The 17,305-nt window shown below is 41.8% G+C and overlaps 1 protein-coding gene across 2 annotated transcripts in view; it reads right to left on the bottom strand.

Moving 5' to 3' along the window:
• The window catches only part of PIEZO2 (piezo type mechanosensitive ion channel component 2), a 211,957-nt gene that overhangs the window by 87,064 nt on the left and 107,588 nt on the right, over positions 1-17,305 (bottom strand). For both annotated transcript variants that reach the window (XM_083746718.1, XM_083746717.1), the window contains exon 5: positions 3,377-3,539. In XM_083746718.1, coding sequence (XP_083602844.1) covers positions 3,377-3,539 — 163 coding nt within the window. The remainder of the gene's footprint in view (positions 1-3,376; positions 3,540-17,305) is intronic.

Consider the following 17,305-nt stretch of genomic DNA (forward strand, 5'->3'; position numbering starts at 1 on the left):
TGCTGTGCTTTAACTTTATAGAAAATATGTAACTCATATCCTGACAATGTGTTGTGCTGCCAAAATATCTACTTTGCCCTGAGCAGAACTTTTAAGGAATAGGCTTAAAAAGTAAGACTAAACAATAATGGACAAAACTGCAATACAAAACAAAGCACATATTACTGGTTAAGATCAACAGAAAGTTAAAGATATGAAATCTTATCCGATTAATTGTCGTCATTTCAAGGTCCTTACTGATTTGGGCTATTTATCCATATGGCTGTAAAAGAAAGCTAATTTTGTTCCAAAACCCCTTCAACAGTTAATACTACATCTGCACCAAATCAGTATCTTAATTCTTGCTTGCAGCTGTGAAGTTAAATGTTCTCTCTCTTGCTTTTTTCACCTTTTACACCTTTTGAATCGCATTGTACTTCACAGAGCCTGCAGTCTGGGCATTTCTCCAGCTGAATTCACCTGCTTTAAATTGTCTAAGCCCTAATAAAAAGGGCCTGCAGACAAGCTTGCTCTAAATGTGCAACCATTTAAGAGTGGTAATGAACTGGATAGCAGCCTAGGATCATGTAGAATTTTTAAACTTTATAATTCAATACTAATTAAAAACACACCCTTGGCTCGTTGCAGGACTGCATTTCTCCTGTCCACTAATTTCCCCGCTCCCTCTAGTCCAGCTCATATGTGTTCTTGATAAATGTATGCTTTCCTTGTGGTTACAATGAAGCCCTAGGGATGAGAATCTACATATTCCCACTGAACATTCACCAGAGAGCTTGAGACTAGCACCGTTATGTCTTGTCAGCTATGTTATGAGATCTACTAAGGGGTTATTGATAGCTGTCTATAAGGGAATGGCCTTTTCACCCAAAGCCTTGCCAAAATCCAAATCTCTTTCTTGAAGAATCCAATGATGGACAATAGCTCTTCGACAATAGAGACGCAGTGCCTTCCTTTGGCACCACCCTGGGGCGCCGACTTATAAAAAATATTGGGGGGCGGGGGCCCATACCGACTTATAAAAAATATTGGGGGGGCCCAAGACCTCCAAACCGCTGCTGCTGGGGGAACGAAAGGGGCGAGCAACGGGCTGCCCTGACCTTAAGTGAACCTGTGAGGGCCCGCCCTTTGCGGCAGCCGATTGGCTGCCGCCGTGGGCGGTGAATATTAATGAGCTAGGGGGAATCCCCGCTTCTCGCGACGCCAGCCCCGCGAGATTGTTGATGGGTCGAGAGCCCGCAACCCCACCCCCTCTCTAGATCGGGAGTGGCTTTGTTTTAACTCATTACTGAATGTATTTTAAAAGGTAAATATCGTCAAACAAGGAAAATAAAAAATACCAACATAATTTTGTGATTTTACAAAGCATAATATAACTAATAATTTTCTTAAATTATTGGGGGGGCGGAGCCCCCCCAAACGAATTTTTGAGGGGGCTCGGGCCCCCTCAGGCCCCATGGAGTCAGCGCCTATGGCACTACCCCTCACCCCTTTAACAACACACCTCTTTGCTTCCTTCCCACCACTCCAGTCTCACTCTTTCCTCTTATCCATACTCTCTTCCCTCCTTAAAGCTAAAACAAATATTATAATGAGGGAATTATAGTGATATTCTATGTATACTGGACAGTTGCTTTAAAACAAAGTGTAAATGTGCCTAATTACTTCACTGATTATACTGTGTTTGTGTTGATAGTTTTATACCTTTCAAGCTGTGCTAAATCAGTCACGGGGGCTGCAATTCCAAACATACACAAAAGTAAAAACGCTGGGATTTTTAAAATTAAATTTTTAATATAGCATACATAGGTTTTCATAAAATTGAATGAAAGGGCTTTGCTAAAGTAGGCTTGGTGGACACAAAGCACTAGGCCTACTTTAGCACCATGCTTCCTCTTCCTTCTTGACCTCCCTATTGTCTTCTCCCAGCTCTCCTTTCTGCTACCTGTGACAATCTTGTGGGCCCTTTCTTCCCTGTCCCCCTGTCCCCCTTCACCTATGTCGATTCTCCTTCCTATAATACTCTCTTCCCACAGAGATATAAAGAGTTAAGCATACTACATTGCACCTTAAATTCAGCTTGTGGGGCAGGTGGCTGTTGTGGAGAAAAACACAGACCTCTAGCAGGGCTAATTGGGCCATGGCTGGAAGGTTTTCTGTTCCTGCATTATAACTGCATATGTTTTAAGAGTCCAGCTGAGTTTCTGCCATGAGATAACAGGTTGTTGGACCAGGCATAAGGCAGCTAACCTGCATGCCACATGACCAGCTCATGCCATTTCCTCAACTGCGTAAGAGCTTCTCATAGCGAGCACAGCTGCAGCACACACAGAAGGGATGAGGCTAGCGACTGCCCCCTTAAGCTCCATTTTATGGGCTATTTGTTTGCACAGGAGCCAGGAAACATGCTTATGTAATCCCGTTTAAAAATACTTACAGTGAGTTTTATGGAAGAATGTGAAGATCTTTTTATTTACACAACTGCTTTCCCCACATTCACTGAAATGCCACACTATAGTAGAACAGAGTTCCATAAATTGAAATACTGCCTAAATTACCTATTAAAAATGGACATGTGAAACTGAATTAAACTCCACTGTGACACAAAAACGTAATTTAAAGGTAAACTTTATTCTAAGTCAAAATGCAATGATTCCATTAAACAATATCCTGCCATTTTAGTAAATGCTTAAGGCATTTATATATGAACAATCTCATGTAAAACCACATGAATCCTGGTACAGCCAGCTGCACTGCAGATTTCTTTGAGCTACTTTAGAAATAAAAGATCCTACTTAAAACCACAATCTCTCCTATTTTAGGCAGTATTTTCCAATTAATTATACTTAACGCACATTGCCACACCACAACTTATGCTTCCTATAACGTAATTTTTGACCTTTTCAGACTTTAAAGGCTCCCAATGATTAGGTTGCAAGCTGGTCTCATCATCCATCTCTCAAAAACCTTAGGGATAAAAGTTATGTCCTCAACTAAGAGTGTCATTGACTACATAGCATACTCTTCTGTTCTTCATATGTTCCTTCTCCACCCTTGCACCAGGTGAAGAAGTATGAATGCCAGGCAATGTGGACCACGGGAATATGAGAAGCTGCCTGATACAGAGTCAGATCACTGGACTATCTAGCTGAGTAAGTCTAAATTGACCAAAGCAACTCTTTAGGTTAGATATTTCACACCATGGCAACCTGATCCTTTGGTGGTGCTAGGAAGTCCTCTACCAATACACTATATACTTTGTCCCTTGGGTTTTCTTGGGGAATCAGTGTTTTGAAAAACTTTTATTTAATTGTAATTTAATTGCACTCCAAGAAAAAGAGGTTTCTTAAAATATAAGATAGAGAATATACAAACATACCATGTCTTCATTTTCAAACTGTGTGTTATACTGTCCTGCATCCTCTTGCGCTGCTTTTTGAACAATGTTTCTGCAGACAAGCCATATGGTAAGGCTGGCAATGAACATACCAATATCAGGAACAAAAATTCGGATCCCATTGCCAGCATCTGCCCCTTTGACACTGTATAGAATTAAAAGAGGGAGGAAATGCATGTTAGTTCTTATTCCATTACTCAAACCTAGCTTAACATTTCAATATAAGGAAAATCTTGATACGTTTTTGCATTATTCTTCATGATTTTGTACCTGAACTAGCAGGCTTTGTTTCTTCCCGTGGAATATGTAGTGGAGAAGGCTGTGGTGCAGATACTACCTTGCTTATTCTCACAGGCACGCCCCACCACTTCTGAGTTCACAGTAATGTAATCAAAGTGTAACACAAGTGATATTGGCTTGCAGCAATGTCTAACTTCAGAGATAATTTCCAGCCTTTGAGGTCCTACAAATGCTGTCACAATACCTATGGACACCTGGTTCACTAGTGCAGATGTCACATTTCATTTTTCCAAACTATAATTGAAACCACAGTTTGAAGAGAGTCTGAAAACCATGATTTGGCCATTAGTCCTAACCATGATTTCCCAATTTAGAAGTCACATAAAAAAGAAACCAGAAATGGTACCAAGAATCCCAAGAATCTAAAATGAGCCACCATTGTTTGCACTAATCTTCACTTAGAGATGAAATAAAATGTGTTCCAAACCAACTTGCAAACCATTGTCCACTCTCCTCACCCCTCCCTCCACGAATCCTGGATAATATTCCCAAACCATTTTGCCATGCTTTTATTTGATCAGGCACAGAACCGGTATATGTAGGGCAAATATAAAGTTCCAAATACCTGAGACAGCCAACCATAGCTGACCCTGGTATTTCTTCAATTTATTTATTTTTAACGTGCCACACTGAAGGAAATAAGAGGAGTCACCATCATCTTAATTCCCCCAGAATGCCTCTGGCTGGGCACTGACATGGCATTGTAGGGTGATTCTATGTCAGGCTCAGGCAGTATTGTTGGGAAATTTATATGGTGGCAACTCTGGTCACCTGGTTTACCCTCTCATCGCTGGGTAAAGCTGAGAAAAGAGCCAGGTGGTTGGAGCCAACACTATTTTCAGTGCCGCCACTGATGCCTGATGCTACCTGCCCTCACTACCTCATAAGGGGGCAGCAGAGTTCTTAACAATCACCTTGATCCTTTCTTTCAAAAAGTTTTTTTGCTGCTGTGAAATGGCAGCAACGGCAGAAGCAAAACTTTCATTATACAGGTTTCCAACTGCCCACCTTGTTTTCCTCTCCACAGAGACTGGCACATTGTGAAGAAACCAGCATGGCAGCCAGAAACCAGTGGAATTAGAGGTGTGCTGCTGATGCTACAAGTTAGATTGGCCCGTGGGATGGAGGTTCCCCACCACTATGCTTTTAAGAGCTGCAGCAAAAAACAAACAAAAACCCCACACCTTCTAAAGAGAAGGAAAACCACCTAAAGGGAGATTAGAGCTCTGCCTGCACAACAGAAACATGTTGCAGAGGGAGTGGAGGGGGGGGGCAGGCTGGGGAGAAAGGATGAACATGGGTATTTATGTAGGAGAGGGCCGTATTGTCAAGCACTGTGCGAATACCCTCTCCAACTTCCCTCTAAGTTGTTATTTGCCTTGCATTGGGAAATAGATACCTCTGTTTGTCAGCTCAGATGTCACACCAAGCCATGGTTTACAGAAACCACGAGGGTGATGAAGAGCAAGTTAGCTACACTTTGGTCCCCACTGATTTAAATGGGAGCAAGTTTGACTAGCTTAGTCTGGATACAACCTTAAGTGTGAAAACCAGTTTCATACCAAGGCTCCATGTTCTTATTTGCCAACCAATTAAAAATCATAGTTGGTCAATTCAGTACATGCTTTGTAAAATGGGGGTGGGGGGAGATAAATATGGGAAGGTACAATGTAAACTTATGCGGTACATAAGATTTCACTTTATTTACCTATAAAACTGCTCTTCAAAGAGAATAAATCCATTTCAGATATGGCCTCAGAATGTTGTTTTAGTCTTCAGAATCATTTTATTTGACCAGGCCACTGAACCTTCTGTGTATAACTTATGTCACAATGAATAGTTAAATACTGACTAGGTGCAAATCTCATCCCAAACTACCTGGAGGGCTTGGGAAATTTATTGCAAGATACTGTGGTATTCTTTGCAATTCAGTACTTGAATTAAATGAGAATGCTATCTTTATGATCTTGGGTGATACCTCTCACGTTCTTTAAAAAGTAACAGAGCATAAATTTTGCTCTTGCAGCAGCTAACATACTGTATATGATTTGATTTACTGTCAATGACTACAGTTAGACAGCATAGAACCTTTAAAGTAAGGGTCAGTTCACACAATCTGTAAAAGGAAATTCTTTTTTAGAAAGTTTAAATTATTGTTGAAATCAGATTTATGCATGTGCAGCTAAGTGCTCGTGTGTGTGTGTGTGTGTGTGTGCGCACACACACACACACGCTACATCTGTTCTATGGCCTTTTCCGATTAGCTCTTGGTTTCAAATCATTTATTACAAAGTGGATTTCAGAGCAAGGGTGGGGAATCTTTTCTGGATGGCAGGCTACACTCTTATTTCCCCTCCCCTAGGAGCCTACAAGGGGATGTATGAAAACTGCACAAAAGGGAGAAGTCCAGCATGCAGGCAGTGCTTTTGAAGGGCAGCTTCTCTATCCCATCCCATCCCTCCACTCCCCAATCGGAATGGGAGAAAAAAAAAGTTGTATTTTGAAAACATTGCCTGCAGGCAAGTAGCCAATATTTGCAATGGGCACCTTCTTGAAATGGCTTTCAAGCATCCCCCAATGCTCCTTTTTGATGCTCAAACAGAAGAGGTGGGATGTATGAAAGTTCCTTGAACCCTGTGCTTCTGTCCATTGGCTGATGTCATATGGGATATCAGCTGATTGACAAGTGGGCCTCATGAGACACCTGGAGGGGGAGATTGGCCCACAGGTTGTTTTAGACTGCTTTAGGCAAAAATCCATACATCACACAGACACACCCCTATCCCTTTGAGCTACAAATCAGAATCAGTTCATTTTCTTCTGATATCTAATTTATCTTTGGAAATTTCTAAATTCTTTGCCTCAGAGTTCTCTTAAAGTTCCCTACGCCTTTTATACTTGTACTTTATCTCCCTCCCCCAACCACCAGTTTCTTTCATCTCTCTTCCATTTACATTCCCTTCTTCATCCTATACGTTTCCTCAGTGCTTTTTTTCTAGGGAAAATGGTGGCAAACTCAGCACCTCAGTTGTCAACCCAGACACCAATGCCATCTTGAAACTAAAATCATATGACAAAATGCCAGGCTCGCCACTCACTGTCCATCTCCCCCCGCCAACTGATCAGGCTGCTTCCGCTGCCATCCTGCACACCTCACTGCTTGGGGATTGAGGAGGCTTCTTGGACAAAGCAGGGCAAAACAAGGTTATCCTTTCCCCCTCATTTTTATTCCTAGTTTATATATACTACATAAATTAATAATCTTCTATCTTATGTTCTCATTTCCTTCCAACATCTCCTTCCCCAAATGTGAGAGACCCACTTTCCTTCTCTCCCCCATTCATAAAGTTTTCTGTCTCTCAGCCACCTTCACTCGGCATGCAAGGCACTGCTGTTGCTGGTAACTGGTCCGACTAAAGTGCTGTGGCCTGGCTAGAGTAGAGAGGGGCAGGCAAGTAAGGAAGAACTGGGCAGGCTGTGGCACTGAAAATGGTCCAAGGTCCACTAGCAGATCCCAGTACAGTGGTACCTTGGGTTACATAGACTTCAGGTTACAGGCTCAGGTTACAGACTCTTCTAACCCAGAAATAGTACCTTGGGTTAAGAACTTTGCTTCAGGATGAGAACAGAAATCGTGTTCTGGCGGCGCAGCAGCAGCAGGAGGCCCCATTAGCTAAAGTGGTGCTTCAGGTTAAGAACAGTTTCAGGTTAGGAACAGACCTCCAGAACAAATTAAGTACTTAACCCGAGGTACCACTGTACACTGTTTAAGAAACACTGCTCTAGGCAATGTGGACATTTTAATAATTGTATTAAGAACTGGATACTATAACTGTTCATCATATAGTATAAAGCTGTTTGTTCACTTGAGTTCAGTTAACATCATTAACATATTCCTAAGATTGTTGAGCTAGACATATTCATATCTACAAAAGTGGAGAGAGAGAGAGAGAGAGAGAGAGAGACTCCTTTGTTTTCAGCTGTAATTACTCTCCTTCTAATTCATTTGCAATTCCAGTGCATGCACACAGGGTAGAATTGTACATGTAGCTGGAGATGCGTCTGGACTTCATGCTACAGTCACTCACGCTGCTGAATTGGCAGGCTGCATTCCCCTGAAGCTATATGAATGGCTTCAGCAGAATCTTCAAAGATGCCTCAAGCTGCACTCAGGGTTCGTGCACATATCTTTCCAGAGTTACAGCCCTTTGCAATCTTATGCTCAAGTTACATTCCCTGTGCCAATGAAGCACAGTGCTTCATCAGCAGAAAAAAAAATGTGTTGCCAGTGCAATGACACTCTGGCATCAGTGGATGCGATTGCAGAGAGATGTGCGGGGGAAGCAGAAGGTAGATGTAGGAAAAGAGGACTCTTGGGTGCTATTCTGGTTGTGCTAGCACAAGGATTAACACCAACACAAAATGATTTGGCCCATCCTCTCCCCATGCGTACCCCACACCTTGTTGTTGTTGTTACATTTTGAACACAATTCATTGGGTGAAATAAGAAAGTAAGGATCCACCACCTAACTACATTGTGCTCTGCATCTGTCTGCAAGACAGTCCCAAAACATGGGCACAAGAACAAGCAAATGCTCCCCCCCTTGCAAAAAAGCCATACCACCACCACCCAGAATATAGTACTGGGGCGGTGACGAAAACTTTTTAATGCATCATAACAATATATTTTAATTCCCCATATTATAATGTAGAATAAGTTTTGTCTTCTGAAGTAAAATACAGGGAGAAATCAGAGAAGTATAAAATGCATAACATTTCAAAAAAAAAAAAAAACTTGGCGCAGACTTTAGCAAGCATAAAACTTCCAAGTTTCTTGAAAAAATATGCAAAGCCTTAATAATTACTCATATATTTTCAAACCAAATGCACATTTCACTCTCTCTAGACAGCTATATTGTGAAACGGGGGGGGGGGGGGCTGTTTGGCAAAAGTGTTCACCCACATATCAACCAAACATTTGCCAAATGTTTGCTTTCCAAACATCATTATGCTATTTAACAACTTGAATGCACGTGCCAAGGTTGGCAGCCTCATTACTGACATAAAGCATGCAACATTTATAGGACTGTGCTGCATACAAAAAGCAGACTTGTGCCAAATGTAAATTCGGACACTCCCCTCCATGCTATTTCTTATGCCTCATCTGTTTTCCCATACAAGCCAAATTAGGTGTTCATTGCACTGCCCAGATTATTTTTTTAATGGTAGACCTCATGCTGAGCATTGATTTCCTGACCATCACAATCCTGGATAATTCAATGCCAATCCTATATTCTGTGCAACACCTGCAGCTGTGCATTTGTTTCTATACCTATTTATTCTTCACGTACCAGCAGTGCACCTGGAGGGGTAAAAATGCAAAATTGCAAATAAAACCTGCCCAAAAAGTGGGGGGATCCATGACATACAAAGGAGAGGGTAGACAGAGAAACTGAAACTGGCAGAGTCCGATGAACACATTTATCATTACAGTAAAAGTTCCTGGGTAACCTTGGGGGCAAAGGGGAGCAATAGTTTTAACAATAAATTTGGAAAGTTCTATTGAGGAGGACTGCTGTAACCTGAAAAGCAGTTCCAAGATGAAGGAGCAGGAAGGAGATAAAAATGACAAGCACTAACACTTGGTATGAACAAGCCACCATTGCCACCATCACCCTAAGAAGAGCCCAAGCCTCCAGCTGGAAAGGGCAAAGGGTATGGTCGTGTCAGAGGAAAGAACGTTCAAATCTTGGAGAGCACTAACAAATAGAGTGAGAAGAGCATTCCTACTGAGATTTATAGTCAACTGTATGCCAGTTTTTACAAATTTATGGCAGGAGCAAGCCAACATGGGAAGCTATTTATGACAGAAGCGGTTAAAGAGTTGCACTTGGTTGACAAGGAGATATTTGTTCAGATTCTACTAATGTGGAATCTCTTTTATCTGCTGATAAGCATGTTTGGTCTTTGAGATATTGGCAGCACTTTTTAATTTGTGAATTCAAGGACCTAGGCTGGACCATGTGGTAGTTGCTGGTGGTTTCTGGGAAGTCCTGAGGCAAAGTCCACCACAAAAGTATCTCTTCACCCAAAGTGTACATTGCATGGAGTTGTATTCAACAAACTTTTACTCAGAGTAGACCCAGTGAAATTAATGGACCTTAGTTATTTGTCGTAATTCTTCTCTGAATAGGACTGTCACTGTATACCACTTGCTGTTGGCATCTGTCCATCTTGGGAGACAATTGAGGAGTGAGCCTTGGGGGACTGACGTCAAACTACTGGAAGGTTGCAGCACCTGCTGTGGCTGTAGAGATGGATATGGGAGAGACATGTTTTGTTGCAGCTAGGGCAGATGAAGGCGTCCAGTTGTGCTGCTGCAGATGCACCATGACATTTCTTCTCTCTCTACACTCCAACCAGCAGTCAGTCCTCCTCTGATCATTCTATGGATACACAACCTGACTGAATCCAGGCACTGAAGTCATCTGTAGGAGACTGCCACATGGTGGGGTTGTTGTGCTAGGTTGAACAGTCATGGTCATAGAAATTCCCTTCCAGCAACCAGTGCATTCAATCCACATATTAGGTCAACCTAACACCACTCAAACTATGGATGAATATTACTATTTTTTCGCAACAGTCTATTGCATATCAGCATGTGATGTATGATAAAATCCTCCTTGACATTTGGATACAAAGGACGCTCATCTTGGGGTTTCATGGTACTCTATGTAGGGCTCTGAAGCTGCGCCACAAGCAGAAAGCAATAACTAAAAAAATACATGCAGAGGAAATAATTCAAGAACATGAGCCTTGTCATAGTCTGCAGATCACTACATGTAATCATGCCAATATATACACAGCACATCAAGGAATTAAAGCAGGAAAAGTCAGACTAGAAAACATTTATACAGTTTTAAAGTTGTTTACAGATCTTGTTTTATATTGAAGCGAAGATATGTCTACTCTATGGAGATTCAGCAAAGTCAAAACCATCACCATTATGATAATTGAAACTAAAGATATGAGGTCAGTGACTACACAACAAGTAATTCTATGCTGAGTTTTGAACAAGTCCACCATATATAAATGAAACTGACATAGTTCTCTCAAATTTCCGAAAAATATTCCTGGCTTCAGCCTATATTTTTATAGTAATTTTCTTTTGAAAGAAAACATGGAGAGATGTTTGAACCATCAACAAAAAATGCATTTCCACTGATTATCCGAAATTTTTATACCTAGCATTTTCCTCCATATTCAATTGGTTTACTTTACTTTCCTCTCCTGTAATTAAAAACTAATCCTTGGCTAATTAACCTACACACAACAAAATCAATATTTCATTAGCATATCCATGCTTTGAATTTTTAGACCAGAAACTATTTAACCAGCAATAGTGAGATCACAAATGGCTTCTTTCTCTCATTTTACCAAGCAATTCAGCCACTGGTATTACAATCATTTATTATGCCAGCAAAGCTTCTGGATCACTCTACTCACATAAGCAATAAACATAAATTTATAGTTATGCAAAAAGGTTGCATAAAAGGCTGCATAATTAATAGAAATTTTATAATATATTTTGATATCTGTCCCATGTTTGCTGAAAATACTGTCTTTCACCGCATAATGGTTGTATTTTTGTGCCCATTTTTTCCTTTCCAAAAAGGGAGAGGGGTGCGACTATTATGCCGGTAAATACGAAAGTGCGACCATTTAAGGGGGGGGGAGTGGGGACAACAGCAGGTGGATCAAAGGAGCTGGGAGAGCGCAAGCCAGAGATAAGTAACTGTTGTTATTGGGACCATAGGGAGATAAAATGGAAAGACATTAGCATACCTTTCTGTAAAAATGAAGCCTCCATTGTAAATATGTTCTCTTGTCCAGCCTACTTACATGCAGTGGCGCCACTCATCTATCAGAATCTCTATGGTGAATGAAACGGATCTACAGTGGTACCTCTGGTTGAGAATGGGATCCATTCCAGAGGTCCGTTCGCAACATGAGCAGAAAGCAACCTGGGTCTGCTCGTGCACGGGTTGTGATTCGCCGCTTCTGCGCATGTGCGTGACATCATTTTGCGCGTCTGCGTATGCAGTGAAACCAGGAAGTAACCTTTTCCGGTACTTCCGGTTCACCGCGGGACGCAACCTGAAAACGCTCAACCTGAACCAAACGTAACAAGAGGTATGACTGTATACGTTGCATTACAAGAGCAGAACAGCCATTCAAATTTGGAAAGGAAGTTCCGGTAAGGAATGCCGTGGGAACAGCAAACGAGCAGCGACAGCAGCACCTGCACCCAGGCTTGCCAATGCCAGCTGCATCTCCCCTTAGCTTACGTGGCCCAACCGTCCCTGGCATCAATTCCCACTGAAACAGTGATAAAAAAGCAGCAGCTGGAGGATGGGGAGAAACGTTCCACTCCACTGCGCTCAGCCTAGGAGCTCATGGCCAAGATGGTGAGGTATGAGGGGAGCAGGGCTGGCAGGGGCTAGAGGAGGAAAGGAATGGGCCCAAGTCCTAGTGGAGCCTCAGAAGTTACCCTACAACTATCACACAAGGAATGCTCTGGGACCACTTCTGGGGTCCGAAAAAGGGTATTGCACGCTGGTGACAGGATGCAGTGAAATACTGGTATGCATTTTAGTGCATTTTTTTGTTTTGTTTTAGCTGAGAACTCTATTGGAACATTCTGGAGCTGTAAAAGTTAGCTTGTAATTAAGTTCTGATTCACACATTACTCTGGGAGATGCAGATGAGATAAGTTCATATAATAGTTCATAAACATCAACTTCTTCAGGCATCACTGATCTATGTTGCTGGACCACTAATCTCTGACTGGGACCTCCAGCTGCTAGAGAAATTAACAGCAGGCATGGGTGTGCTAAAAGCAACTTTTCTGGGGAAGCAAGCATAGGAGTTTAGGAGACTGATGGGTTGCTGGAGAGGGCCAAGCGAGTTTATATTGTTGAGGCATAAATGAAATATGAATCATTTGCAATAATAACTTACACCACAGACGTATATAAATACATGGAGCAGTGTCGTTTTTCAGAAACCCTGGACATATTATGTAACCACAGTATACCAATAGTCATGATCATCCTTGCTCGTTTGTGCTCCAGTTTTTCTTTGAAGTCTCTTTATTATTTATTCATGAACAAAAGATAAATAATAAAATTAAAAAGACAAAGGCAAATTATTATAGCATGCAAGCTGTAGCTCTTTGGACAAACTGCAACGCCAAATTGCTCTCCAGATTCAAACAAAGACCAGTTCATACGCTGCTGCTGGTTAATCACTATACATTCCCTAGCTACTGGTGTCCACAGGAGGTTAGGTGATGCCAAGAAAAACATTGGCAACAGTCAAACAATTCACTGCTCAAAACAACACCAGCAATAAAATAGCATGTATCAGATACTTGATTCTGTCCAAGACCTGAATTAAATGGCAGAAAAAAAATTCCTGAAATTAATTTAGCTGAAAGGAAAATAAGCACAAGGAGCAGCAGGACCAGTATCACTTAAGAAATCATATGCAAATATTTTGCCAAATGCTTTACAGGCAAATGAAGACGGGCAAATGTTTCATAGTAGAACTTCTTTGTACCGAGGTATCTGGCAGAAACAATCATCTAATGGTTTTTAAGTTCCTTAGAAACTTCATGGTAAAGTTAGAAAATATGTAGGTCATGAAAGCATTTAACTTTTGTACTTAAAATGATTTTTGTTGCTAGAAAAGCTTGCATAATTGACTTCCAAAATAATTTAGATTGAATATTTATGTTGTGAACCGCCCTAAGATCTGTGAATGAAGCATGGCATACATACAGTATACCTCAGTGGATGACAAGCAAGAGCCTCAGATGATGTAGCATTTTTGTTGCTGCCATTTAGTGCAGGGGCTGTGTTATACAGCTGTATCTCTCTGTGGGTAAATTCTACACACAGAGAGAGACTGTAAAGCATCAAACTATACTTCAGACACGTTCACTCTGGATTCTGGTAGGATGAAGTCAATCATTAAAGCCGTATGTTTATTTCTGTGACTAACAAAACCTAAAATAATGGATTCTTATAACAAAATGTTTCAGCTTCCATATTGTTTGGCTGCTCTGATGTGATATATATACACACAATCACACACACACACTGCTTAAAGTAGAAGTTTAGCATCAGAGAAAATGGTAAATGGTAAATACCAGTACCTGAGAAGATGTTTCCCCAAAATCTCAGGACTGAAAAGTGTCTCTAATAAGCCTGCTATAATGGATTTGGTCAGAGCCATGGGTGACTGAGATGGTGGCAGAAAACAGCATTTTTAAAAAAGTGGTGGAGGTATAAATTAGCTTAAAAATAAATGTAGCTACAGTGGATGCAGAGTGTCAGCTGTAAACCTGTTAAGTTAGGTCAGTAATTAAAAAGCAATGTAAAAGCCTTCTCCACCAAATCCTATCATCTGCCACAATGCTTTTGAGGGGGGGTGACTTGCCCTTTTCAGTTTACCAGGGCCAGCCCTGGTGTGAGAAGGCACCAAAGTTATAGACTTCGTAAAATAGCAAGACCATAATGTGACCAGCATTAGTGAAGCAAAAGTGAATCGGTAGTTAGACCACAGACATTTAGTGCATATATCATAAGATGCAGCTGACAGATTTATAATTAAAGACAGTGTATTATTAACCCAGTTTAGCAAAAACCAATGCCAAACAAGTGAACGGTTTCCTCTGGGACACTGACTGTTATATTCAACTCCACTGCTGCACCTCTACAAATATGAGCTTCATGCACAAACCAAATCAAGTCTAGCATGAGCTGATACAGCTATATTTCAATAAAGGGTAAGCTCCCACAATTAAAGAGCTGAGGTTTTCCCCTGTCAGTGGGTAAAAATGGTCTTCATAGATCTGATCCCACAAAATAAAAGAGTATTGTAACAAGAGTTTGACTGTCGGAGAAAAAAGTTATGAGCTGTTTTGCAACATCTACAACCACAGTGACATGCACAACACAAGTGACACATGTTAAATGCCAAGAATTTTTTTTGGTATTAGACATGCTGCAGCTCTCTTGGCAAAAATGTTTCTTTATGTCATCTAAAACGATGCATCGTGAATCTGGGCTGTTAAATCAGAGTTTCTCAAGAGCTATTATTTATGTTTCACTTGGCAACTTATCAGCTGTGTTTAAACTGCTAATCAGAAAAAAAACTTACTTTAGTGGAAGAACACAGAAAATTCACTGAATTGTCCAGAATTATATCCTTATTGTGCAAATATAAAATTTCCAGAGGCATCTTTTTGTTGCCTAGTTGCTTCTCTCCCTGCTCCCCTGGGCCACAGATATAACAAGCATGCATTCACACATTCACTACTGTTAAACTATTGGGTTTATGAGGATGAAATGCAATATTGTGGTGTTTTATTTATTTATTTATTTATTTATTTATTTATTTATTTATTTAATGTATTTTCCCCCCACCTCCCAGAAAAGCCCCCAAGAGCCGCACTCCCTTTAAAGAGCATGAGGCTCTTGCCTGGCTTTTGTGGAAGGTGGAGGAAATCCCCCACCTCCCGCAAAAGCCAGCAAGAGCCGCACGCTCTTTAAAGAGCCATGCCTAGCGTGTGTGTGGCTCTTGGGGGCTTTCCCTTCTCCCTCCTCAGGTAAAAGCCCCCAAGAGCCGCAAACACGCTCCACGCGTTCTTTAAAGGGAGCGCGGGTCTTGCGGGCTTTATCCTGAGGAGGGAGAAGGGCAGCCCGTCACTGACAGGCTGTCCTTCTCCCACCTCGTAGAAAAGCCCGCAAGACCCGCGCTCCCTTTAAAGAGCGCGTGGCTCTTGGCTGGTTTTTGCAGGAGGTGGGGGAAGGGACAGCGGGCAGCTTAGCCGCGTGCAGCCTCTTCTGGGCAGGGAGAGCCTTCATCCCACTGCCCGGGAGAGGCTTTGGCGGCTATCCCAGAAGCCACAACAGCAAGAGGCTATCCCAGAAGCCAGATCTCTCTTGCTGTTCTGGCTTCTGGGATTCAGAATATTTTTTTTCTTGTTTTCCTCCTCCAAAAACTAGGTGCGTCTTATCATCTGGTGTGTCTTATAGAGTGAAAAATATGGTACGTCTAGGGGGTTTGTGGGGTTTTGGAGTAGTTTTTTGTATATTGCAGATACCATCCCTTTGCTGTGTCCCTTTGTTGTTAGGAGGAGGTTTACGAAGGTTGTCAGGGACCTAAAGGTAAAGGTAAAGGTACCCCTGCCCGTACGGGCCAGTCTTGACAGACTCTGGGGTTGTGCGCCCATCTCACTTAAGAGGCCAGGGGCCAGCGCTGTCCGGAGACACTTCCGGGTCACGTGGCCAGCGTGACATCGCTGCTCTGGCGAGCCAGAGCCGCACACGGAAACGCCGTTTACCTTCCCGCTGGTAAGCGGTCCCTATTTATCTACTTGCACCCGGAGGTGCTTTCGAACTGCTAGGTTGGCAGGCGCTGGGACCGAGCAGCGGGAGCGCACCCCGCCGCAGGGATTCGAACCGCGACCTTTCGATCGGCAAGTCCTAGGCGCTGAGGCTTTAACCCACAGCGCCACCTGCGTCCCTCTCGTCAGGGACCTAGTTGCTTATTTTACTACTGGATTGTTTAAAAGGACATGTAATTGGTGGTGAGTGAACCAGGGCATATGGGTGTCTTCTAGTTTGTCTTGTATTTCTTGTGTTGATAAGGGTTTGTTATTTTTATAGAAGTCTGTTAGGCAATATAGGCCTTTGGTTTGCCAGGTGTTTTGTGCTGTGTGGTGGAATAATGGGTGTTATGTCAGGGGAACTAGTGGGGATAGGGTTGGGGATAGTTTGCCTATTTCTGCTTTCCATGCTTTAAGCATGGTCTGTGTGTACCTGTTAAGTGTTGTGGGAATTTTCCTTAGTTTGTTTGGGAGGAATGGGTATGCTGTGGTGCAGGTATTTTCAATTGTGTCCCTCTCTAGGTGTATCCATTGTTTTGTCTCATCTTCTAGTATATATCTGATTATGTGGCATACTTGGTTGGCAATGTAATATGCTTCTATGTTGGGGATTTCCCATCCTCCCTCTGAGGAGGGAGGTGCAGGTATTTGGGGCTTATTCTTGGTTTTTTGTGTGAGAAGCTAAATAAGTGTAGTTTTTTCTGCCATTTACAGAGTTGGGTTGGGGGAATCAAGATTGGGAGGGTTTGGAATAGGTAGGTTAGTTTTGGGAGTGTGATCATTTTGATCATGGCTATTTTGTCTGAGAGAGTGAAGTTCATGTTGTTCCATCTCTTTAGGTCTTTGTTAATTTGTTGCCACAAGGGGTTGGAATTTTGGAAGTATAATTTATTGAGGTTTCTCGTTAGTTGTACCCCTAGGTATCTGAACTTGGTGTGGCAAAGTTTTATCTTGGTGACGTTTGTGCATTCTTTTTGAGTGTGATTTATTTTTATTGAAAATATTTAAATAAAGTGAAAAAATAAAAAGGAAACAAAAAGTGCATAAAAACACAAAAGAAGAAAGAAAAAGCACTACAGTTCTGTGCATACTTTCTAATACAAAGGTATATAAGTGCAATATTCTAATGCATATATATTTATTTATAAGCTGTT

Source organism: Podarcis gaigeae (assembly GCF_964106915.1).
Source record: "Podarcis gaigeae genome assembly, chromosome: 7".
Lineage (NCBI taxonomy): Eukaryota > Metazoa > Chordata > Lepidosauria > Squamata > Lacertidae > Podarcis > Podarcis gaigeae.